Source organism: Oncorhynchus nerka, unplaced genomic scaffold (genome assembly GCF_034236695.1).
Source record: "Oncorhynchus nerka isolate Pitt River unplaced genomic scaffold, Oner_Uvic_2.0 unplaced_scaffold_1040, whole genome shotgun sequence".
Lineage (NCBI taxonomy): Eukaryota > Metazoa > Chordata > Actinopteri > Salmoniformes > Salmonidae > Oncorhynchus > Oncorhynchus nerka.
In genome coordinates this window covers 91,952-117,135 of record NW_027040267.1, presented here as the reverse complement: position 1 = coordinate 117,135, position 25,184 = coordinate 91,952, and the positions used below count along the sequence as shown (strand labels likewise).

The 25,184-nt window shown below is 43.8% G+C and overlaps 1 protein-coding gene across 2 annotated transcripts in view; it reads right to left on the bottom strand.

Annotated features, from left to right (window-relative positions):
• Positions 1-13,998, bottom strand: part of LOC115122002 (serine/threonine-protein phosphatase 2A 55 kDa regulatory subunit B delta isoform) — a 51,299-nt gene extending 37,301 nt beyond the window's left edge. The window contains exons 1-2 of one of the 2 annotated variants that reach the window (XM_065016311.1): positions 13,788-13,998; positions 13,465-13,539 (exon numbers count right to left, since the gene is read on the bottom strand). In XM_065016311.1, coding sequence (XP_064872383.1) covers positions 13,465-13,539; positions 13,788-13,794 — 82 coding nt within the window. In that variant the 5' untranslated portion in view covers positions 13,795-13,998. Of the gene's footprint in view, positions 1-13,464; positions 13,540-13,627; positions 13,721-13,787 lie in introns of those variants that run through there. The other variant, XM_065016310.1, reaches the window with a different exon arrangement.
• Positions 13,999-25,184: the final 11,186 nt, after the last annotated feature.

Below are 25,184 nucleotides of genomic sequence, written 5' to 3'. Positions count from 1 at the left end.
TGCAGACAACTTTTGGTACCCTTCCCCAGATCTGTGCCTCGACACAATCTTGTTTTGGAGCTATATGGACAATTCCTTCGACCTCATGGCTTGGTTTTTGCTCTGACATGCACTGTCAACTGTGGGACCTTATATAGACAGGTGTTTACCTTTCCAAATCATGTCCAATCAGTTGAATTTACCACAGATTGAATCCAATGAAGTTGTAGAAACATCAAGGATGATCAATGATCAATGAAAACAGGATGCAACTGAGATCAAATCCGAATCTCATTTACAAAGGGTCTGAATACTTAGGTATTTTAAAAAATAAATACATTTTGAATACATTTGTAAACATTTTTAAAAACCTGCTATTGCTTTGTCATTAAGGAGTAGTGCATGTAGATTAAATAAATATTGAATAAATTAATTTTAGAATAAGAATACGTAACAAAATGTGTAAAAAGTCCAGGGGTTTGAATACTTTCCGAATGCAGTGTATATACACAGAGTGTACAAAACATTAGGAACACCTGCCTAATATTGAGATGCACCCTCCTTCGTCCTCAGAACAGCCACAGTGTGTGGGCATGGACGACAAGGTGTCAAAGTGTTCCACGGTGATGCTGGCCCACGTTGACTCCAATTTAATTTTTTAAAATTTGTACCTTTATTTTACTAGGCAAGTCAGTTAAGAACAAATTCTTATTTTCAATGACGGCCTAGTGGGTTAACTGCCTGTTCAGGGACAGAACGACAGATTTGTACCTTGTCAGCTCGGGGATTCGAGCTTGCAACCTTTCGGTTACTAGTCCAACGCTCTAACCACTAGGCTACCCTGCCGCCCAATGCTTCCCACAGTTGTCAAGTTAGCTGGATGTCCTTTGGGTGGTGGACCGTTCTTGATACACACGGGAAACCGCTGAGAGTGAAAAACCCAGCAGTGTTGCAGTTCTTGACACAAACCAGTGCGTGCACCTGACACCTACTACCATACCCCTTTCAAAGGCATCTTTTGTCTTGCCCATTCATCCTCTGAATGGAACACATACAAAAATGTTGCCCCCAAAAATGGAGAAAATGGAATCAGGCCACAAAAAATATATATTTATATGGCCCTCCAGCAGATACAACACAGCTCTAAACACAACCAACAGCCAGAGGTTCCAACCAAGATGACTTACTACAGCCGTTAAACAACCAACAGCCAGAGGTTCCAACCAAGATGACTTACTACAGCCGTTAAACAACCAACAGCCAGAGGTTCCAACCAAGATGACTTACTACAGCCGTTAAACAACCAACAGCCAGAGGTTCCAACCAAGATGACTTTACAGCCTTTAAACAACCAACAGCCAGAGGTTAAACAACCAACAGCCAGAGGTTCCAACCAAGATGACTTTACTAAACAACCAACAGCCAGAGGCCAAGATGTTAAACAACCAACAGCCAGAGGTTCCAACCAAGATGACTTACTACAGCCGTTAAACAACCAACAGCCAGAGGTTCCAACCAAGATGACTTACTACAGCCGTTAAACAACCAACAGCCAGAGGTTCCAACCAAGATGACTTACTACAGCCGTTAAACAACCAACAGCCAGAGGTTCCAACCAAGATGACTTACTACAGCCGTTAAACAACCAACAGCCAGAGGTTCCAACCAAGATGACTTACTACAGCCTTTAAACAACCAACAGCCAGAGGTTCCAACCAAGATGACTTACTACAGCCGTTAAACAACCAACAGCCAGAGGTTCCAACCAAGATGACTTACTACAGCCTTTAAACAACCAACAGCCAGAGGTTCCAACCAAGATGACCTACTAAGGCCTTTAAACAACCAACAGCCAGAGGTTCCAACCAAGATGACTTACTACAGCCTTTAAACAACCAACAGCCAGAGGTTCCAACCAAGATGACTTACTACAGCCGTTAAACAACCAACAGCCAGAGGTTCCAACCAAGATGACTTACTACAGCCGTTAAACAACCAACAGCCAGAGGTTCCAACCAAGATGACCTACTACGGCCTTTAAACAACCAACAGCCAGAGGTTCAATTAGGGTCGGGTGGTTTGCATATTTTCATACAGTTTCTGTACCATACCGGAGTATATGCTATTACCAAGAGGGGGTTGAATGTCTCTGTTGTAACCAAGAAGCTTCATCTTCACATCTAGCCACTTAGCAAACCAAATGCATAGCTGGAGCCCTGAGCAGGATAATTCAATTAACATCCTAGATATCTGAAAATTATACTCAACATAAAAATGAATCTATTTATTTTTCAAACAGTATTGCAAAATCATACCTTCTGTATTTCAAAATATAACGTTTATACCATTATGCTGAGGTATTAGCCCAAGTCTAGAAACAATAAGTCATTATGCTGAGGTATTAGCCCAAGTCTAGAAACAATAAGTCATTATGCTGAGGTATTAGCCCAAGCCCAAGTCTAGAAACAATAAGTCATTATGCTGAGGTATTAGCCCAAGTCTAGAAACAATAAGTCATTATGCTGAGGTATTAGCCCAAGTCTAGAAACAATAAGTCATTATGCTGAGGTATTAGCCCAAGTCTAGAAACAATAAGTCATTATGCTGAGGTATTAGCCCAAGTCTAGAAACAATAAGTCATTATGCTGAGGTATTAGCCCAAGTCTAGAAACAATAAGTCATTATGCTGAGGTATTAGCCCAAGTCTAGAAACAATAAGTCATTATGCTGAGGTATTAGCCCAAGTCTAGAAACAATAAGTCATTATGCTGAGGTATTGAGTCTAGAAACAATATTAGCCCAAGTCTAGAAACAATAAGTCATTATGCTGAGGTATTAGCCCAAGTCTAGAAACAATAAGTCATTATGCTGAGGTATTAGCCCAAGTCTAGAAACAATAAGTCATTATGCTGAGGTATTAGCCCAAGTCTAGAAACAATAAGTCATTATGCTGAGGTATTAGCCCAAGTCTAGAAACAATAAGTCATTATGCTGAGGTATTAGCCCAAGTCTAGAAACAATAAGTCATTATGCTGAGGTATTAGCCCAAGTCTAGAAACAATAAGTCATTATGCTGAGGTATTAGCCCAAGTCTAGAAACAATAAGTCATTATGCTGAGGTATTAGCCCAAGTCTAGAAACAATAAGTCATTATGCTGAGGTATTAGCCCAAGTCTAGAAACAATAAGTCATTATGCTGAGGTATTAGCCCAAGTCTAGAAACAATAAGTCATTATGCTGAGGTATTAGCCCAAGTCTAGAAACAATAAGTCATTATGCTGAGGTATTAGCCCAAGTCTAGAAACAATAAGTCATTATGCTGAGGTATTAGCCCAAGTCTAGAAACAATAAGTCATTATGCTGAGGTATTAGCCCAAGTCATTATCTAGAAACAATAAGTCATTATGCTGAGGTATTAGCCCAAGTCTAGAAACAATAAGTCATTATGCTGAGGTATTAGCCCAAGTCTAGAAACAATAAGTCATTATGCTGAGGTATTAGCCCAAGTCTAGAAACAATAAGTCATTATGCTGAGGTATTAGCCCAAGTCTAGAAACAATAAGTCATTATGCTGAGGTATTAGCCCAAGTCTAGAAACAATAAGTCATTATGCTGAGGTATTAGCCCAAGTCTAGAAACAATAAGTCATTATGCTGAGGTATTAGCCCAAGTCTAGAAACAATAAGTCATTATGCTGAGGTATTAGCCCAAGTCTAGAAACAATAAGTCATTATGCTGAGGTATTAGCCCAAGTCTAGAAACAATAAGTCATTATGCTGAGGTATTAGCCCAAGTCTAGAAACAATAAGTCATTATGCTGAGGTATTAGCCCAAGTCTAGAAACAATAAGTCATTATGCTGAGGTATTAGCCCAAGTCTAGAAACAATAAGTCATTATGCTGAGGTATTAGCAAGTCTAGAAACAATAAGCCTAGAAACAATAAGTCATTATGCTGAGGTATTAGCCCAAGTCTAGAAACAATAAGTCATTATGCTGAGGTATTAGCCCAAGTCTAGAAACAATAAGTCATTATGCTGAGGTATTAGCCCAAGTCTAGAAACAATAAGTCATTATGCTGAGGTATTAGCCCAAGCCTAGAAACAATAAGTCATTATGCTGAGGTATTAGCCCAAGTCTAGAAACAATAAGTCATTATGCTGAGGTATTAGCCCAAGTCTAGAAACAATAAGTCATTATGCTGAGGTATTAGCCCAAGTCTAGAAACAATAAGTCATTATGCTGAGGTATTAGCCCAAGTCTAGAAACAATAAGTCATTATGCTGAGGTATTAGCCCAAGTCTAGAAACAATAAGTCATTGAGGTATTAGCCCAAGTCTAGAAACAAAGTCATTATGCTGAGGTATTAGAGGTATTAGCCCAAGTCTAGAAACAATAAGTCATTATGCTGAGGTATTAGCCCAAGTCTAGAAACAATAAGTCATTATGCTGAGGTATTAGCCCAAGCCTAGAAACAATAAGTCATTATGCTGAGGTATTAGCCCAAGTCTAGAAACAATAAGTCATTATGCTGAGGTATTAGCCCAAGTCTAGAAACAATAAGTCATTATGCTGAGGTATTAGCCCAAGTCTAGAAACAATAAGTCATTATGCTGAGGTATTAGCCCAAGTCTAGAAACAATAAGTCATTATGCTGAGGTATTAGCCCAAGTCTAGAAACAATAAGTCATTATGCTGAGGTATTAGCCCAAGTCTAGAAACAATAAGTCATTATGCTGAGGTATTAGCCCAAGTCTAGAAACAATAAGTCATTATGCTGAGGTATTAGCCCAAGTCTAGAAACAATAAGTCATTATGCTGAGGTATTAGCCCAAGTCTAGAAACAATAACAGGTCATTATGCTGAGGTATTAGCCCAAGTCTAGAAACAATAAGTCATTATGCTGAGGTATTAGCCCAAGTCTAGAAACAATAAGTCATTATGCTGAGGTATTAGCCCAAGTCTAGAAACAATAAGTCATTATGCTGAGGTATTAGCCCAAGTCTAGAAACAATAAGTCATTATGCTGAGGTATTAGCCCAAGTCTAGAAACAATAAGTCATTATGCTGAGGTATTAGCCCAAGTCTAGAAACAATAAGTCATTATGCTGAGGTATTAGCCCAAGTCTAGAAACAATAAGTCATTATGCTGAGGTATTAGCCCAAGTCTAGAAACAATAAGTCATTATGCTGAGGTATTAGCCCAAGTCTAGAAACAATAAGTCATTATGCTGAGGTATTAGCCCAAGTCTAGAAACAATAAGTCATTATGCTGAGGTATTAGCCCAAGTCTAGAAACAATAAGTCATTATGCTGAGGTATTAGCCCAAGTCTAGAAACAATAAGTCATTATGCTGAGGTATTAGCCCAAGTCTAGAAACAATAAGTCATTATGCTGAGGTATTAGCCCAAGTCTAGAAACAATAAGTCATTATGCTGAGGTATTAGCCCAAGTCTAGAAACAATAAGTCATTATGCTGAGGTATTAGCCCAAGTCTAGAAACAATAAGTCATTATGCTGAGGTATTAGCCCAAGTCTAGAAACAATAAGTCATTATGCTGAGGTATTAGCCCAAGTCTAGAAACAATAAGTCATTATGCTGAGGTATTAGCCCAAGTCTAGAAACAATAAGTCATTATGCTGAGGTATTAGCCCAAGTCTAGAAACAATAAGTCATTATGCTGAGGTATTAGCCCAAGTCTAGAAACAATAAGTCATTATGCTGAGGTATTAGCCCAAGTCTAGAAACAATAAGTCATTATGCTGAGGTATTAGCCCAAGTCTAGAAACAATAAGTCATTATGAAACTGAGGTATTAGCCCAAGTCTAGAAACAATAAGTCATTATGCTGAGGTATTAGCCCAAGTCTAGAAACAATAAGTCATTATGCTGAGGTATTAGCCCAAGTCTAGAAACAATAAGTCATTATGCTGAGGTATTAGCCCAAGTCTAGAAACAATAAGTCATTATGCTGAGGTATTAGCCCAAGTCTAGAAACAATAAGTCATTATGCTGAGGTATTAGCCCAAGTCTAGAAACAATAAGTCATTATGCTGAGGTATTAGCCCAAGTCTAGAAACAATAAGTCATTATGCTGAGGTATTAGCCCAAGTCTAGAAACAATAAGTCATTATGCTGAGGTATTAGCCCAAGTCTAGAAACAATAAGTCATTATGCTGAGGTATTAGCCCAAGCCTAGAAACAATAAGTCATTATGCTGAGGTATTAGCCCAAGTCTAGAAACAATAAGTCATTATGCTGAGGTATTAGCCCAAGTCTAGAAACAATAAGTCATTATGCTGAGGTATTAGCCCAAGTCTAGAAACAATAAGTAATAACTAAAAGTATAGAAACACAGTATTATCTCTCACTATTGGATGGCGCCTTAAAAAGACAAAAAGGAGATTGATCGTGGACCACAGGAAACGGAGAGCTGACCACGCCCCCATCCACATCCACCAGATCATCAAAATGTTACACAGCTTCACCATTTTTAACATTTATTTAACTAGGAAAGTCAGTTAAGAACAAATTCTTATTTTCAATGACGGCCTAGGAACAGAGGGTTAACTCCCTGTTCAGGGACAAAACGACAGATTTGTACCTTGTCAGCTCGGGGATTTGAACTTGCAACCTTGCAACCTTCCGGTTACTAGTCCAACGCTCTAACAACTACGCTACCCTGCCACCATTGAGAAAATCTAGACCGGCTGTCTCACCGCTTGGTATGGCAACTGCTTGGCATTTGATCGCAAGGTACCACAGAGGGTAGTGAGTTCAACCCAGTACATCACTGGGGCAGAGCTCTCTGTTATTCAAGCGCTCTATACCAGGCGGTGTCAGAGGAAAGGCCCTGAACATTGTTAAAGTCTCCAGCCACCCCAGGTCATTGACTATTCTCTCTGCATTCACATAGCAGAAACAATGCACCAAGTCTGGGACCAACAGAACATCTATACCAGGCGGTGTCAGAGGAAAGGCCCTGAACATTGTTAAAGTCTCCAGCCACCCCAAGTCATTGACTATTCTCTCTGCATTCACCTAGCAGAAACGATGCACCAAGTCTGGGACCAACAGAACATCTATACCAGGCGGTGTCAGAGGAAAGGCCCTAAACATTGTTAAAGTCTGCAGCCACCCCAGGTCATTGACTATTCTCTCTCTGCATGTACCAAGTCTGGGACCAACAGAACATCTATACCAGGCGGTGTTAGAGGAAAGGCCCTAAACATTGTTAAAGTCTCCAGCCACCCAGGTCATTGACTATTCTCTCTCTGCATTCACATAGCAGAAACGATGCACCAAGTCTGGGACCAACAGAACATCTTCTACCCCCCCAAGCCACAAGACTGATAAATAGTTAACCAAACAGCTACCTGAACTATCTACACTGACCCACTTTGCACTAACTCTTTTGACTCATCACGTACGCTGCTGCTACTGTCTATTATCTATCCTGATGCCTAGTCTCAGAATAGAATCGTTGTTCTTCCTCTGTTAACCATGGTTAACTGCAAGGAAACACATGCCGTCAGCATTGCTTTGCACAAAAAGGGCTTCACAAGCAAAGATATTGCTGGCAGTAAGATTGCACCTAAATCAACCATTTATCGGATCATCAAGAACTTCAAGGAGAGCGGTTCAATTGTTGTGAAGAAGGCTTCAGGGCGCCCAAGAAAGTCCAGCAAGCGCCAGGACCGTCTCCTAAAGTTGATTCAGCTGCGGGATCGGGGCACCACCAGTACAGAGCTTGCTCAGGAATGGCAGCAGGCAGGTGTGAGTGCATCTGCATGCACAGTGAGGCGGAGACTTTGAGGATGGCCTGGTGTCAAGAAGGGCAGCAAAGAAGCCACTTCTCTCCAGGAAAAACATCAGGGACAGACTGATATTCTACAAAAGGTACAGGGATTGGACTACTGAGGACTGGGGTCATTTTCTCTGCTGAATCCCCTTTCCGATTGTTCGAGAAGACAAGGTGAGCGCTACCATCGGTCCTGTGTCATGCCAACAGTAAAGCATCCTGAGACCATTCATGTGTGGGGTTGCTTCTCAGTCAAGGGAGTGGGCTCACTCACAATTTTGCCTAAGAACACAGCCATGACTAAAGAACGGTACCAACACATCCTCTGAGAGCAACTACTCCCAACCATCCAGGAACAGTTTGGCGACGAATAATGCCTTTTCCAGCATGATGGAGCACCTTGCCATAAGGCAAAAGTGATAACTAAGTGGCTCGGGGAACAAAACATCGATATTTTGGGTCCATGGCAAGGAAACACCCCAGACCTTAATCCCATTGAGAACTTGTGGTCAATCCTCAAGAGGCGGGTGGACAAACAAAACCCCACAAATTCTGACAAACTATGAGCATTGATTATGCAAGATTGGGATGCCATCAGTCAGGATGTGGCCCAGAAGTTAATTGACAGCATGCCAGGGAGGATTTCAGAGGTCTTGAAGGGTCAACACTGCAAATATTGACTCTTTGCATCAACTTCATGTAATTGTCAATAAAAGCCTGACACTTTTGAGATGCTTGTAATTATACTTCAGTATTCCCTAGTAACATCTGACAAAAATATTTTTTTTAAATCACTGAAGCAGCAAACTTTGTGGAAATTAATATTTGTGTCATTCTCAACTTTTGGCCACGATTGTACACTGTTTGCTTACCAAGCATGAAGACAAATAACATTTGATTTGAAAACCACTGGATTGGATAAAATTCTGCGAGTGAACACAGTAGTGTCTATTCCAGTCATGTCTGTCTAGCTAGCCATTAGGTGAAACATCACATCGTATGGGTTCACTTGACATCACATCTTATGGGTTCACGTGACATCACATCTTATGGGTTCACGTGACATCACATCTTATGGGTTCACGTGACATCACATCTTATGGGTTCACGTGACATCACACCTTATGGGTTCACGTGACATCACATCTTATGGGTTCACGTGACATCACACCTTATGGGTTCACGTGACATCACATCTTATGGGTTCACGTGACATCACACCTTATGGGTTCACGTGACATCTTATGGGTTCACGTGACATCACATCTTATGGGTTCACGTGACATCTTATGGGTTCACGTGACATCACACCTTATGGGTTCACGTGACATCACACCTTATGGGTTCACGTGACATCACATCTTATGGGTTCACGTGACATCACACCTTATGGGTTCACGTGACATTACACCTTATGGGTTCACGTGACATCACACCTTATGGGTTCACGTGACATCACACCTTATGGGTTCACGTGACATCACATCTTATGGGTTCACGTGACATCACACCTTATGGGTTCACGTGACATCACACCTTATGGGTTCACGTGACATCACACCTTATGGGTTCACGTGACATCACACCTTATGGGTTCACGTGACATCACATCTTATGGGTTCACGTGACATCACACCTTATGGGTTCACGTGACATCACACCTTATGGGTTCACGTGACATCACACCTTATGGGTTCACGTGACATCACATCTTATGGGTTCACGTGACATCACACCTTATGGGTTCACGTGACATCTTATGGGTTCACGTGACATCACATCTTATGGGTTCACGTGACATCACATCTTATGGGTTCACGTGACATCACACCTTATGGGTTGACGTGACATCACATCTTATGGGTTCACGTGACATCACACCTTATGGGTTCACGTGACATCACAACTTATGGGTTCACGTGACATCACACCTTATGGGTTCACGTGACATCACACCTTATGGGTTCACGTGACATTTGATTATGGGTTCACGTGACATCACACCTTATGGGTTCACGTGACATCACACCTTATGGGTTCACGTGACATCACAACTTATGGGTTCACGTGACATCACATCTTATGGGTTCACGTGACATCACACCTTATGGGTTCACGTGACATCACACCTTATGGGTTCACGTGACATCACACCTTATGGGTTCACGTGACATCACATCTTATGGGTTCACGTGCACCGAATACAACAGGTGTAGACCTTACCGTGAAATGCTTATCTACAAGCCCTTAACTAATAATGCAGTTCAAGAAAGAGTTAAGAAAATATTTACCAAATAAACTAATGTAAAATAAAAATAAAAAGTAACAATAACAAGACTGTATACAGGGGGTACCAGTACCGAGTCAATGTGCAGAGGTACAGCTTAGTCAAGTTATTTTGTACATGTAGGTAGTACCAGCAGTGTAAAAACAAATAGGGGGGGGTGGTATTTGATTATTTGTTCAGGAGTTTGATGGCTTGGGGGAAGAAGCTGTTAAGAAGCCTTTTGGACCTAGACTAGGCGCTCCGGTACCGCTTGCGGTGAGGTAGCAGAGAAACCAAGGCTAAAACAAGTCTAACTTAGCTGACTAAGTGCATTGATCAGTGTTTCAACTGTCACACTAGATGGTGTGGTCAGATGGAGGTTGAGGTGAGGGGGCTGGATGTAATTTTAATGAATGTGATTTGATTAATTGTTCAGCAGTCTGATGGCTTGGGGGTAGAAGCTGTTAAGGGGCCTTTTGGTCCTAGACTTGGTGCTCCGGTACCGCTTGCCGTGTTGTAGCAGAGAACACAGTCTATGACTTGGGTGACTGGAGTCTTTGATAAGACGTACTTTGTTGTACATTAACTTACAGATAACTAATATATGTCTCTATGCTCACAACCCAAACACCTTAGATACCCCCCCCCCCCGCTTGGGCTGGAAGCCAATGGGTCAGGTGCAGTGCAGAGCCCCTGTAGCATATTATAAAGAGGTAGTAGGACTCTGTACCTTGGTTAAAGGATGAAGCTGACATCAGGGAAATGCACTCAGCCATGGAAGATATAAGCACGGCCTGAACAGCAAGACTGCAGCAAAGGGAAATCTATTTATTCTCTGTGCTGGTTGAGACAGTATGATGATGCAGAGCCAAGGGGGTCGTATTCATTAGGACGTAAACGTAGCAAAAGCTTTCGACCCGAGAATGAAAACGAGGGGTTTCTTTATTGAACAAGTTGAGGTAGTCTCTCTCTGTTTCAGTGTTCATGCACATGTATGGCTTGTTCATGAAGAATAGAGAGGCTGCAGTATGGATGACTGGGCAGGAAAGATTCAGATGGCCCCTCTGTGCTGCTGGGGGCGCGCTCTCTCTCCCTCTCTCTCCCCATGGTGCTGGGGGGGGGCTCTCTCTCCCTCTCTCTCCCCATGGTGCTGGGGGGCTCTCTCCTCCCCGTGGTGCTGGGGGTGGTGCTCTCTCTCCCCATGATGCTGGTGTGGGCTCTCTCTCCCCGTGATGCTGGGGGGCTCCCTCTCTCCCCGTGATGCTGTGGTGGGGGCTCTCTCTCCCCGTGATGCTGGGGTGGGGGCTCCCTCTCTCCCCGTGATGCTGGGTGGGGCTCTCTCTCTCTCCCCGTGATGCTGGGTGGGGCTCTCCCCTCTCTCTCCCGTGATGCTGGGGTGGGGGCTCTCTCTCTCCCCGTGATACTGGGAGGCTCTCTCTCTCTCCCCGTGATGCTGGGAGGCTCTCTCTCCCCGTGATGCTGGGGGGGCTCCCTCTCCCCGTGATGCTGGTGGGGGCTCTCTCTCCCCGTGATGCTGGTGGGGGCTCTCTCTCCCCGTGATGCTGGTGGGGGCTCTCTCTCCCCGTGATGCTGCGGGGGGGCTCTCTCTCTCTCCCCGTAATGCTGGTGGGGGCTCTCTCTCCCCGTGATGCTGCGGGGGGGCTCTCTCTCTCTCCCCGTGATGCTGGGTGGGGCTCTCTCTCTCTCCCCGTGATGCTCGGTGGGGCTCTCTCGCTCTCCCCGTGATACTGGGAGGCTCTCTCTCTCTCCCTGTGATGCTGGGTGGGGCTCTCTCTCTCCCTGTGATGCTGGGAGGGGCTCTCTCTCTCCCTGTGATGCTGGAGGGCTCTCTCTCCCCGTGATGCTGGAGCCCTCTCTCCCCGTAATGCAGGGGGCCCTCTCTCCCCGTAATGCTGATGCTGGGCGCCCTCTCTCCCCGTAATGCTGATGCTGGGGGCCCTCTCTCCCCGTAATGCTGATGCTGGGGGCCCTCTCTCCCCGTGATGCCGGGGGCCCTCTCTCCCCGTGATGCCGGGGGCCCTCTCTCCCCGTGATGCCGGGGGCCCTCTCTCCCCGTGATGCCGGGGGCCCTCTCTCCCCGTGATGCCGGGGGCCCTCTCTCCCCGTGATTCTGGGGGCCCTCTCTCCCTGTGATGCTTGGGGCCCTCTCTCCCTGTGATGCTGGGGGCCCTCTCTCCCTGTGATGCTGGGGGCCCTCTCTCCCTGTGATGCTGGGGGCCCTCTCTCCCTGTGATGCTGGGGGCCCTCTCTCCCTGTGATGCTGGGGGCTCTCTCTCCCTGTGATGCTGGGGGCTCTCTCTCCCTGTGATGCTGGGGGCTCTCTCTCTCTCTCTGTGTCTCTTTTAGTGCCACATCTCACAGCAAGGCCACTTGATTATTTATAACAAAGCAGCAGTGAGGAGGAGAGGAGCCGGAAACGACCAGCTGACAGTAGCACAGCATTATCCCTCCTGCCCTTTCTCCTGGGATGCCCCAGCCCAGTGTGCCACCTGCCAGTCCACAACAGATACACAGACCAATCCCTTTCTTCAAAAACAGACGATTAATTGTGGTGCAAAATATAATGTCAGTACGACAAGTAGTCCCAGTCCCAAACGACACAACCGAATAGCTTCAGAATCAGTATCACAGTAGTGCGGCAAAGATAGTCCTGTACAGACATAAACATACATCTTTCCTCTTTGAGAGACCAAGGTGATTAGCTAGTTCCACAGATTCCCGCACAGTACAGTGTGTATCGTACTGTACAGTCAGGAAGGCACCCCTATATGTCTGAGACACCCCTTATTTTAAACCAGAGGGACCAGCATCACCATAATTGTCAGCCTTCACACTGCCAGCCAATAGCAGGCCTTACAGACCAGATCAATGTGTCGCTACATCCGAATCAATGCCGTCTTAGATAACAGGGGTGTGCAAGGGCAATGTATCCATGATTCTCTTTCACACCAACACTGACAGTTGTTACAAGATCTTGCAGTGTTTTCACAGCTATAGGTATATAACTATATAGTTAAAGCCCATGTTTAGTGACAGATGTAGTTAGCAAATATCTGACCTTGTTCTGCCTGGTGAAGAGAGAACAACTGTTGTTAACCTACCATGTGCTTGCAATAACTACATAGGTCAACCATCTACATCTAGCTAGCCAAAACAATAGTACTTGCAGCTAACAAGACAGTTCCCCTAAATAGCCATTACTATAACTGGCTAGCGAGTTAACAAGGTTTGAATGTTGCCAACTTAGGCACCAGGCTAGCTAGATAGTGAAATAGCAACCATCTGTATTAACGACGTTGCTAGCTTGCTAACGTTAGCATGCACAAAACACCCGTGATTAGGTCAATAAATAACGTTCAAAATGTTCATCTATCTGTTGAAATGGAAACGAGCTTTACCTTCAGCCACATCTTCGTCTATGGCTCCCTTCACCTGAGAGAAGCACCATTGGAAATCGTTCCCTCCTCCGACACCTACAAAACATCACAAATTGAATAAAGGTGAATAAATAGCCAGACAATAGGAGCAGATGTTATAGAAATACAGAGGAATAATTCCCACCTTTAAATGTGTACTTCAACATAGCAACTACTTAACTATGGAGTGTACATTTTGGCACACATTGTCAGAGCTGCTCGGTTGCTTGTTAGCCAAGAAACTTGCAATGCTTTTAGGCCGCGCTGATGCGGGGGCCCCCCGTCTACAAAGTTGTCAACCTTACCTGCCATTGCCACTTTCTGCAACACAACTGGCTTCTTTTTTTTGGGAGGGGGGAGGGGGTCTTCCGATAGTGATTAGAGTTGTTAGGATTGTAATTTCAGCACAAGGTTATTAAAAAGGAAACAGTTATTAGAGTCGTGAATATGGGCTTTACAGAAATGCCCGTGATTTTTTTTCATTTCATTTCCAAAAATCCAAAATGGCGCACAGTGACAGTCGACGTGACACGGTGACGTCATTGCGACGCTTCGGAAGTCTATTTCAGGCGCTCGCCCGCCTCAGAGGCGCACCGTCTATGCGCAGCTTCGCAGGGCCTTGGCGAGCTGACAGATACAGGGCGTGGGAAAGTGGACTATTATCTCTCTGTTTTCCCCTGTAATGACCATTCAATGTTTTTTTGCAAAACATCTTATTTTTTTTGGTTTCATACTTAGATAAAGACATTCGACACAAAGTCAGAGACATTGTCATTAGGCATCGAAATCTAAGAAATAGACAGAGCCTTAATCATAGGCCATTGGCTGGTGTTTCACAACCATTTATATACCAGGGAATTGAGCTCTCCAGTTTGTAGTCCTAAAAACCGGAAATGAGTTACCACTGGTTCGTTCAGCCATTCCTATGGGAAAAGTCACGGGAAAGAATAGGTTTTTGGAATAAACAGCGAAAAGGTTAACACAGGCTTAGGATATATTATACGTTTTATTCTATGACATAATATCAGTCAGTTAACATGGCATTTATGAATTATGAAACATTTATGTTATTGTTTTTAATTACACAAATGCTTAAAAATTCACAAAACGTTACGTTAGCTGATGAAGATTATCTCATAGAACAAAATGATCTCCTAAATCTGTGTTTACCACACTCCTTATGTTGGGTGTTTATCCGAACCTCCCCCAAAAAACTACATTCATTTACCCATAGGATTTACCACACGAACCAATGGTGGAGTTAATGTCTACTCCATTACTATTGCTCAGAGACCGAAAAGTAATAACGTTTTTGTTTGTTTGAATGATGTAAACCTTTACGTTCCTGATGTGCTGGTATGAACATGATTCTAGATATCGTGAAACTAGTTGAAACTGTAAAGTAAATCATCCTTCTTTTTTTATTTTTTTAACAAATTATTTACTCCATGCAATTGTGTGAGATAAATCACAACTATAGCAGTTACAGGAAGTCGGCTATCTTGTCAATATAATAAATAGTCTTTGTCAATACTACGACAATAACAAAGCTACTCATACCACTGACAGTCAATTTACAATCTTGTTTTGAGGCAGACTGTAGAGACCTAGATCCAGCCAGTAGAGTGCAGTATTTAGCCAGAAAAGATGAGGCTCCTCAGATCTTTCTCTGCTCATTATGAAGAGGTAGTGTCCTCTCCTCGCCAGTGTTCTGCTGAATGTGACTAAGTTCCCGCTAAAAGTAGAAGCTTGTTTGCTCTATGTATTTTTTAGATATTTATTCAATTTGCTTGTTAGACTTAAAAGCCTTTAGAAATCCTCCTCGGCCTGACAGAGTAATCCTCTATCTACTTTGTTGTAGCTTCTCTCTTCATTAATTCCAACCCAATCGGGGGAAAAACATGCATTTGTGAATGATATAAAAATGTCCAAATAAGGTATTTTTAAATGAACGGGGTATGGTAGTAGGTGCCAAGCACACCGGTTTGAGTGTATCAAGAACTGTGGGGCTGCTGGGTTTTTCACACTCAACAGTTTCCCATGTTTATCAAGAATGGTCCACCACCCACAGGACATCCAGCCAACTTGACACAACAGTGGGAAGCATCAGAGTCAACATGGACCAGCATCCCTGTGGAACGCTTTCGACACCTTGTAGAGTCCAATGCCCCCGACGAATTGAGGCAGTTCTGAGGGAAAAGGGGGGAAGTGCAACTCAATATTAAGAAGATATTCCTAATGCGTTGTACACTGAGTATATATCACATAAAGTAAGTGGGGGGGGGGGGGCAGCGTGGCCTAGTGGTTAGAGCGTTGGACAAGTAACAGAAAGGTTGCAGGTTTGAATCCCCGGCCGTCATTGAAAATAAGAATTTGTTCTTAACTGACTTGCCTAGTTAAAAAAAATAGTACATGTTATTAAACACATCAGAAAATGTATTTAAAGTAAATTCTGAAATCCTTTAAAGAATTTATTTTACAATGTATTTCCACATGTATTTATCAACATATTTGGAAATGTTTTGTGAAATGTGTTTTATTTTAATGTATTTGTCAGAAATATGTTTAAATTAAAATTGATCTAATATGTGAACAAATATGCCAAACGATATTGCAACAAAATGGTTACTGTCTTAACAATGGCACTATAGTGACTGCCAATGTACTTATGTCAGACTCGTTCAGACTGCAGAACTGGCGGTGTACAAACATAATACATGACACTTTCTCCGATGGGTGACCCAACGAGAGCTAACCCAAGAACACGACTCCAGCAAACCACCCTCTGATGGGTGACCCAACGAGAGCTAACCCATGAACACGACTCCGGCAAGTTACCCTCCGATGGGTGACCCAACGAGAGCTAACCCAAGAAAACGACTTCAGCAAACTACCCTCCGATGGGTGACCCAACGAGAGCTAACCCAAGAACACGACTCCAGTAAGTTACCCTCCGATGGGTGACCCAACGAGAGCTAACCGAAGAACACGACTCCAGCAAGCTACCCTCCGATGGGTGACCCAACGAGAGCTAACCCAAGAACACGACTCCAGCAAGCTACCCTCCGATGGGTGACCCAACGAGAGCTAACCCAAGAACACGACTCCAGCAAGCTACCCTCCAATGGGTGACCCAACGAGAGCTAACCGAAGAACACGCCTCCAGCAAGCTACCCTCCGATGGGTGACCCAACGAGAGCTAACCCAAGAATACGACTCCAGCAAGCTACCCTACGATGGGTGACCCAACGAGAGCTAACCCAAGAACACGACTCCAGCAAGCTACCCTCCGATGGGTGACCCAACGAGAGCTAACCGAAGAACACGACTCCAGCAAGCTACCCTCCGATGGGTGACCCAACGAGAGCTAACCCAAGAACACGACTCCAGCAAGCTACCCTACGATGGGTGACCCAACGAGAGCTAACCCAAGAACACGACTCCAGCAAGCTACCCTCCGATGGGTGACCCAACGAGAGCTAACCCCAGAACACGACTCCAGCAAGCTACCCTCCGATGGGTGACCCAACGAGAGCTAACCCCAGAACACGACTCCAGCAAGCTATCCTCCGATGGGTGACCCACTGTTAAAACACAACACAACATCACCTGGAGTCCCACTGTTAAAACACAACACAACATCACCTGGAGTCCCACTGTTAAAACACAACATCACCTGGAGTCCCACTGTTAAAACACAACATCACCTGGAGTCCCACTGTTAAAACACAACATCACCTGGAGTCCCACTGTTAAAACACAACACAACATCACCTGGAGTCCCACTGTTAAAACAAAACACAACATCACCTGGAGTCCCACTGTTAAAACACAACATCACCTGGAGTCCCACTGTTAAAACACAACATCACCTGGAGTCCCACTGTTAAAACACAACATCACCTGGAGTCCCACTGTTAAAACACAACATCACCTGGAGTCCCACTGTTAAAACACAACACAACATCACCTGGAGTCCCACTGTTGAAACACAACACAACATCACCTGGAGTCCCACTGTTAAAACACAACATCACCTGGAGTCCCACTGTTAAAACACAACATCACCTGGAGTCCCACTGTTAAAACACAACACAACATCACCTGGAGTCCCACTGTTGAAACACAACACAACATCACCTGGAGTCCCACTGTTAAAACACAACACAACATCACCTGGAGTCCCACTGTTACAACACAACATCACCTGGAGTCCCACTGTTAAAACACAACACAACATCTCCTGCATAAAAAGCCTTCCTAAAAGATCCAGGCTTGCCAAAAGCAAAGTGCCTTTTTGTATAATTATGATGGAAATAAGGGGATGTTTTCCTGACTGGACATATAAATACACAAACACACACACACGCACGCACGCACGCACGCACGCACACACACACACACACACACACACACACACACACACACACACACACACATATATATTGTCCTAAGGGTCCAATGGGTCCTATTGTCCTATGGGTCCTATTGTCCTATGGGTCCTATGGTCCTATGGGTCCTATTGTCCTATTGTCCTATGGGTCCTATTGTCCTATGGGTCCTATTGTCCTATGGGTCCTATTGTCCTATGGGTCCTATGGGTCCTATTGTCCTATTGTCCTATGGGTCCTATTGTCCTATGGGTCCTATTGGCCTATGGGTCCTATTGTCCTATGGGACCTATTGTCTTATTGTCCTATGGGTCCTATTGTCCTATGGGTCCTATGGGTCCTATTGTCCTATTGTCCAATGGGTCCTATTGTCCTATGGGTCCTATTGTCCTATGGGTCCTATGGGTCCTATTGTCCTATGGATCCTATTGTCCTATTGTTATATGGGTCATATTGACCTATGTGTCCTATGGGTCCTATTGCCCTATGGGTCCTATTGACCTATGTGTCCTATGGGTCCTATTGTCCTGTTGTCCTATGGGTCCTATTGTCCTATGGTTCCTATTGTCCTATGGGTCCTATTGTCCTATGGGTCCTATTGTCCTATGGGTCCTATGGGTCCTATTGTCCTATGGGTCCTATGGGTCCTATGGGCACTGGTCAAAAGTAGTGTCCTTTAAAAGGAAAGAAGGTGCCATTTGGGACAGATGTCCAATCAGGTGTAGTGACATGTCATATAATGGCTCTTAAAACACAACATCACCTGGAGTCCCACTGTTAAAACACAACATCACCTGGAGTCCCACTGTTATATAATGACTAGCAGGGTTATAAAAGAGGCAGCCTTCGGGGAACCTTTCTGTAACCCATTGGAAACAGGTCTTGTTATTTTGAAAAACAAATTACCCTGGAAAAGTGGAAGAGATGAGAGTGGAAGAGATGAGAGCATAGCCCGCTGTTATTTCGAGTTTTTGTTTTTGTTGTAAGAACACAGTAGTCTACAGCTTCAGTGCCCATTCTTCCAATATTAGACATGTTCTGGTCAAATTCATTCTCTTTAAGTTTGAAAGCCCTGATGGACCTACTGTCATTTATATCCTGTTCCTCTTCTCTGACAACATGAGGTATTACTCAGCCCTTTCTGGGAAGTCAGGATCAAACAAGGATGTTTATCAAATGGCAGCCTATTCCCTATGTAGTGCACTACTTTTAACCAGGGCAATTAGGGATCTGATCAAAAGTAGTGCACTATATAGGGAATAGGCTGCGATTTGGGAAACAGGCAATGTCTGGCATATCTAAAAACGGACAATGTTGTAGACCTACATCAGAAAGTTTCCTGGAAATGTGTTTTCTACCCACCGGACTTACTTTGTCTATAATATATGATCAGAGTTTGAAACAATACAGGCTCCCCTGGGCTGGGAAAGCAGCAGCTCTTAAAATGATTTATCTTTATGGATTGAATGTCAGGAGAGATATATGGAGGTGTGAATTCTCCCCAGCCACAACACGGAGCAGTGAACTCAACATCGGGTAGTGCGCACTGACATCATTAGTGCACACTGTAGAAAAATGTTTTGCAAAGGAAAATGTTTTGCTATGAAAACGAGTTTTTATTGGACACATTTAGGTAGATCTCTCCCCATTTTACCCTGATTGCTTCCGTTTGGTTCGCCCCCGTCTCTTCAGGACGTCGTTTTTTTCCAGGCGCTTCATGGTCAATCCGACGTCTGCATTGGGCGTGCAGCATTTATGGTGTTATGCCTTCTGCAGAAGTCAGGGCATTTCTACTTCTTGTGCTTCGCAGAGCTGTTGTCAAGGAAGTGTATTTGTATTTATTCAGGACCTCCCGCCCTCAGCTAACGTCAACCAATCATATGAACGCGGAGCTATACGGAGCCCTCTGTATTGTTACAACACTTGAGAGGTGCACGGCAATGCGGTGCGGAGCTCAATTTGGCTTCTGCATGCCTCCGGAAGGTCCGCAATTGAGTCACACCATCCTTACGACGCCTCCGACCACATTTTCAAAAGAAAGCGTAAATTGTCTCTTAGTCTGCAAATAAATTACATATATATTTATATATATAGTACCAGTCAACGAGTGTGCAAAGCTGTCATCAAGGCAAAGGGTGGTAAATTTGAAGAATCTAAAATCTAAAATATATTTTGATTTGTTTAACACTTTTTTGATTACGACAGTACATGATTCCACATGTGTTATTTCATAGTTTTGATGTCTTCACTACTATTCTACAATGTAGAAAATAGTAAAATAAAATAAAGAAAAACCTTTGAATGAGTAGGTGTGTCCAAACTTTTGACTGGTCCTGTACATAAATACATACATACATACATACATACATACATACATACATACATACATACATACATACATACATACATACACACATACATACATACATACATACTGTACACTGTATAGTCATTATATGGCTGTGGGAAAATTATGCATTTTAATTGTTTACTCCATGTGTAACTCTGTGTTGTCTGTTCACACTGCTATGCTTTATCTTGGCCAGGTCGCAGTTGCAAATGAGAACTTGTTCTCAACTAGCCTACCTGGTTAAATAAATGTGTTCTCAACTAGCCTACCTGGTTGAATAAATGTGTTCTCAACTAGCGTACCTGGTTGAATAAATGTGTTCTCAACTAGCCTACCTGGTTGAATAAATGTGTTCTCAACTAGCCTACCTGGTTAAATAAAGGTGTTCTCAACTAGCCTACCTGGTTAAATAAAGGTGTTCTCAACTAGCCTACCTGGTTAAATAAAGGTGTTCTCAACTAGCCTACCTGGTTAAATAAAGGTGTTCTCAACTAGCCTACCTGGTTAAATAAAGGTGTTCTCAACTAGCCTACCTGGTTAAATAAAGGTGTTCTCAACTTGCCTACCTGGTTAAATAAAGGTGTTCTCAACTTGCCTACCTGGTTAAATAAAGGTGTTCTCAACTAGCCTCCTCTGCTCTCATCCTTCTAGACCTATCGGCTGCCTTCGATACTGTGAACCATCAGATCCTCCTCTCCACCCTCTCCGAATTGGGCATCTCCGGCGCGGCCCACGCTTGGATTGCATCCTACCTGACAGGTCGCTCCTACCAGGTGGCGTGGCGAGAATCTGTCTCCTCACCACGCGCTCTCACCACTGGCGTCCCCCAGGGCTCTGTTCTAGGCCCTCTCCTATTCTCGCTATACACCAAGTCACTTGGCTCTGTCATAACCTCACATGGTCTCTCCTATCATTGCTATGCAGACGACACACAATTAATCTTCTCCTTTCCCCCTTCTGATGACCAGGTGGCGAATCGCATCTCTGCATGTCTGGCAGACATATCAGTGTGGATGACGGATCACCACCTCAAGCTGAACCTCGGCAAGACGGAGCTGCTCTTCCTCCCGGGAAGGACTGCCCATTCCATGATCTCGCCATCACGGTTGACAACTCCATTGTGTCCTCCTCCCAGAGCGCTAAGAACCTTGGCGTGATCCTGGACAACACCCTGTCGTTCTCAACTAACATCAAGGCGGTGGCCCGTTCTTGTAGGTTCATGCTCTACAACATCCGCAGAGTACGACCCTGCCTCACACAGGAAGCAGCGCAGGTCCTAATCCAGGCACTTGTCATCTCCCGTCTGGATTACTGCAACTCGCTGTTGGCTGGGCTCCCTGCCTGTGCCATTAAACCCCTACAACTCATCCAGAACGCCGCAGCCCGTCTGGTGTTCAACCTTCCCAAGTTCTCTCACGTCACCCCGCTCCTCCGCTCTCTCCACTGGCTTCCAGTTGAAGCTCGCATCCGCTACAAGACCATGGTGCTTGCCTACGGAGCTGTGAGGGGAACGGCACCTCAGTACCTCCAGGCTCTGATCAGGCCCTACACCCAAACAAGGGCACTGCGTTCATCCACCTCTGGCCTGCTCGCCTCCTTACCACTGAGGAAGTACAGTTCCTGCGCAGCCCAGTCAAAACTGTTCGCTGCTCTGGCCCCCCAATGGTGGAACAAACTCCCTCACGACGCCAGGACAGCGGAGTCAATCACCACCTTCCGGAGACACCTGAAACCCCACCTCTTTCAGGAATACCTAGGATAGGATAAAGTAATCCTTCTCACCCCCCCTTAAAATATTTAGATGCACTATTGTAAAGTGGCTGTTCCACTGGATGTCTTAAGGTGAACGCACCAATTTGTAAGTCGCTCTGGATAAGAGCGTCTGCTAAATGACTTAAATGTAATGTAAATGTAGCCTACCTGGTTGAATAAATGTGTTCTCAACTAGCCTACCTGGTTAAATAAAGGTGTTCTCAACTAGCCTACCTGGTTAAATAAAGGTGTTCTCAACTTGCCTACCTGGTTAAATAAAGGTGTTCTCAACTTGCCTACCTGGTTAAATAAAGGTGTTCTCAACTAGCCTACCTGGTTAAATAAAGGTGTTCTCAACTAGCCTACCTGGTTGAATAAAGGTGAAATAAAATAAAATAAAATACATTTATTATCAAACAAATATACACGTGGAAATCTAAAAGAAGGATAAGGCGTATGAGCTCTTTACGACTTCAATAACCCAGAGAGAGAGAGAGACTGGAGTGTGTTTACTCCTCTTCTACCCTGACATCCTTTCTGTGCTCTGTCGTTCTGTCTGATATAAAAGCTGTGTGAGTCAGAAGGGAAGCTGAAAAAGGCAGGGAAAAGCACCGTCATGTTCATACCTGGGTCATAAGAGACAGTGGACGTGGCTCAAATCGCATCCTTTCCCTGTCTAGTGCAGGGCAACAATACAAAGTAGTGCCCTATCATAGGGAATAGGGTGCCATTTGAGACCTACCTGGATGTTTCAGAGCAGTAGAACATTTGAACATCTTGGCCATGTTCTGTTATAATCTCCACCCGGCACAGCAAGAAGAGGACTGGCCACCCCTCATAGCCTGGTTCCTCACTAGGTTTATTCCTAGGTTCTGGCCTTTCTAGGGAGTTTTTCCTAGCCACCGTGCTTCTACACCTGCATTGCTTGCTGTTTGGGGTTTTAGGCTGGGTTTCTGTACAGCACTTTGAGATATCAGCTGATGTACGAAGGGCTATATAAATACATTTGATTTGATTTGATTTAGACACTTTAGTCAAGCTATGGTTCCTCCTCTCTTGTCATAATGCTCTTACCTTCTAGAACCTAACCTACTTTAAAGGACTGGTTCACTTTTCTTTGACCAAATATCATTTTTTTAATGTTATCCGGTACCGGTCTATCCGGTACCACCTCCACGCACCAGCCCTCCGGTGGCATCCCCCCCAACCAGGCTGTCTCTCCGTCTCATCCTTACAGGTGCTCCCGCCTGTCCAGCGCTGCCGGAGCCATTTTAGAAACACAAAAGCTTTTAGTATAGTGATTCTAGTCTTTGCATGTTCGTGAGATTGTGTTATTTCCGAACATTATCAGCAACGTTATATTCTATTTTGTTGAACTCGAGCGATACTTTTCCATGTGCGAGCATCCGTGTGATTTCTGCTTCCGTTGTCATGGTAACGAGAAATGAGAAAACACAAGCATGCTCGCACACGGAAGAGTATCGCTCGAGTCCAACAAAATGGAATATAACATTCCGGATAAAGTTCAGAATGACGACAAAAATAGAGATTTGGTTAAAAAAAAAAGAAGAAAAAAAAGTGAACCACCTCCTTTAAAATGAACATTATACAAGGTAACATACCTAAAGGGAAACTTTAAATCCACATCTTCAGATGCATGATGTCCTGGGCCTGTATTAAGTACTAGTTCCTAGTAGTAGGAGTAGTAGAAGTACTGATCTAGGATCAGGCCTTCCCTTTTCCATAAACCTCTCATTCATTATGATCTAAAAGACAAAAATGATCCTAGATCAGTGTCTCGACACAGATGCTATACATGGAATACCAAAGGACTATATATAGCTACAATAACTCAGAATGATAAGAATGCACATAACAAGCTGTTGGTTTACTGCAGAGACCAGCTCTTACAGTCTCTACAGCGATAGTAACTAGACTCTCTAGTCACATAACAAGCTGTTCAAATCAAATCAAATTTTTATTTGTCACATACACATGGTTAGCAGATGTTAATGCGAGTGTAGCGAAATGCTTGTGCTTCTAGTTCCGACAATGCAGTGATAACCAACAAGTAATCTAACTAACAATTCTAAAACTACTGTCTTATACACAGTGTAAGGGGATAAAGAATATGTACATAAGGATATATGAATGAGTGATGGTACAGAGCAGCATACAGTAGATGGTACTGTATGCTGTTGGTTTACTGCTGAGACCAGCTCCTACAGTCTCTACAGCTATAGTAACTAGAATCTCTATTCACTTAACAAGCTGTTGGTTTACTGCTGAGACCAGCTCCTACAGTCTCTACAGCTATAGTAACTAGACTCTCTAGTCACATAACAAGCTGTTGGTTTACTGCTGAGACCAGCTCCTACAGTCTCTACATCTATAGTAACTAGACTCTCTATTCACTTAACAAGCTGTTGGTTTACTGCTGAGACCAGCTCCTACAGTCTCTACAGCTATAGTAACTAGAATCTCTATTCACTTAACAAGCTGTTGGTTTACTGCTGAGACCAGCTCCTACAGTCTCTACAGCTATAGTAACTAGACTCTCTAGTCACATAACAAGCTGTTGGTTTACTGCTGAGACCAGCTCCTACAGTCTCTACATCTATAGTAACTAGACTCTCTATTCACTTAACAAGCTGTTGGTTTACTGCTGAGACCAGCTCCTACAGTCTCTACAGCTATAGTAACTAGAATCTCTATTCACTTAACAAGCTGTTGGTTTACTGCTGAGACCAGCTCCTACAGTCTCTACAGCTATAGTAACTAGACTCTCTATTCACTTAACAAGCTGTTGGTTTACTGCTGAGACCAGCTCCTACAGTCTCTACAGCTATAGTAACTAGAATCTCTATTCACTTAACAAGCTGTTGGTTTACTGCTGAGACCAGCTCCTGCAGTCTCTACAGCTATAGTAACTAGACTCTCTATTCACTTAACAAGCTGTTGGTTTACTGCTGAGACCAGCTCCTGCAGTCTCTACAGCTATAGTAACTAGAATCTCTATTCACTTAACAAGCTGTTGGTTTACTGCTGAGACCAGCTCCTGCAGTCTCTACAGCTATAGTAACTAGACTCTCTATTCACTTAACAAGCTGTTGGTTTACTGCTGAGACCAGCTCCAACAGTCTCTACAGCTATAGTAACTAGAATCTCTATTCACTTAACAAGCTGTTGGTTTACTGCTGAGACCAGCT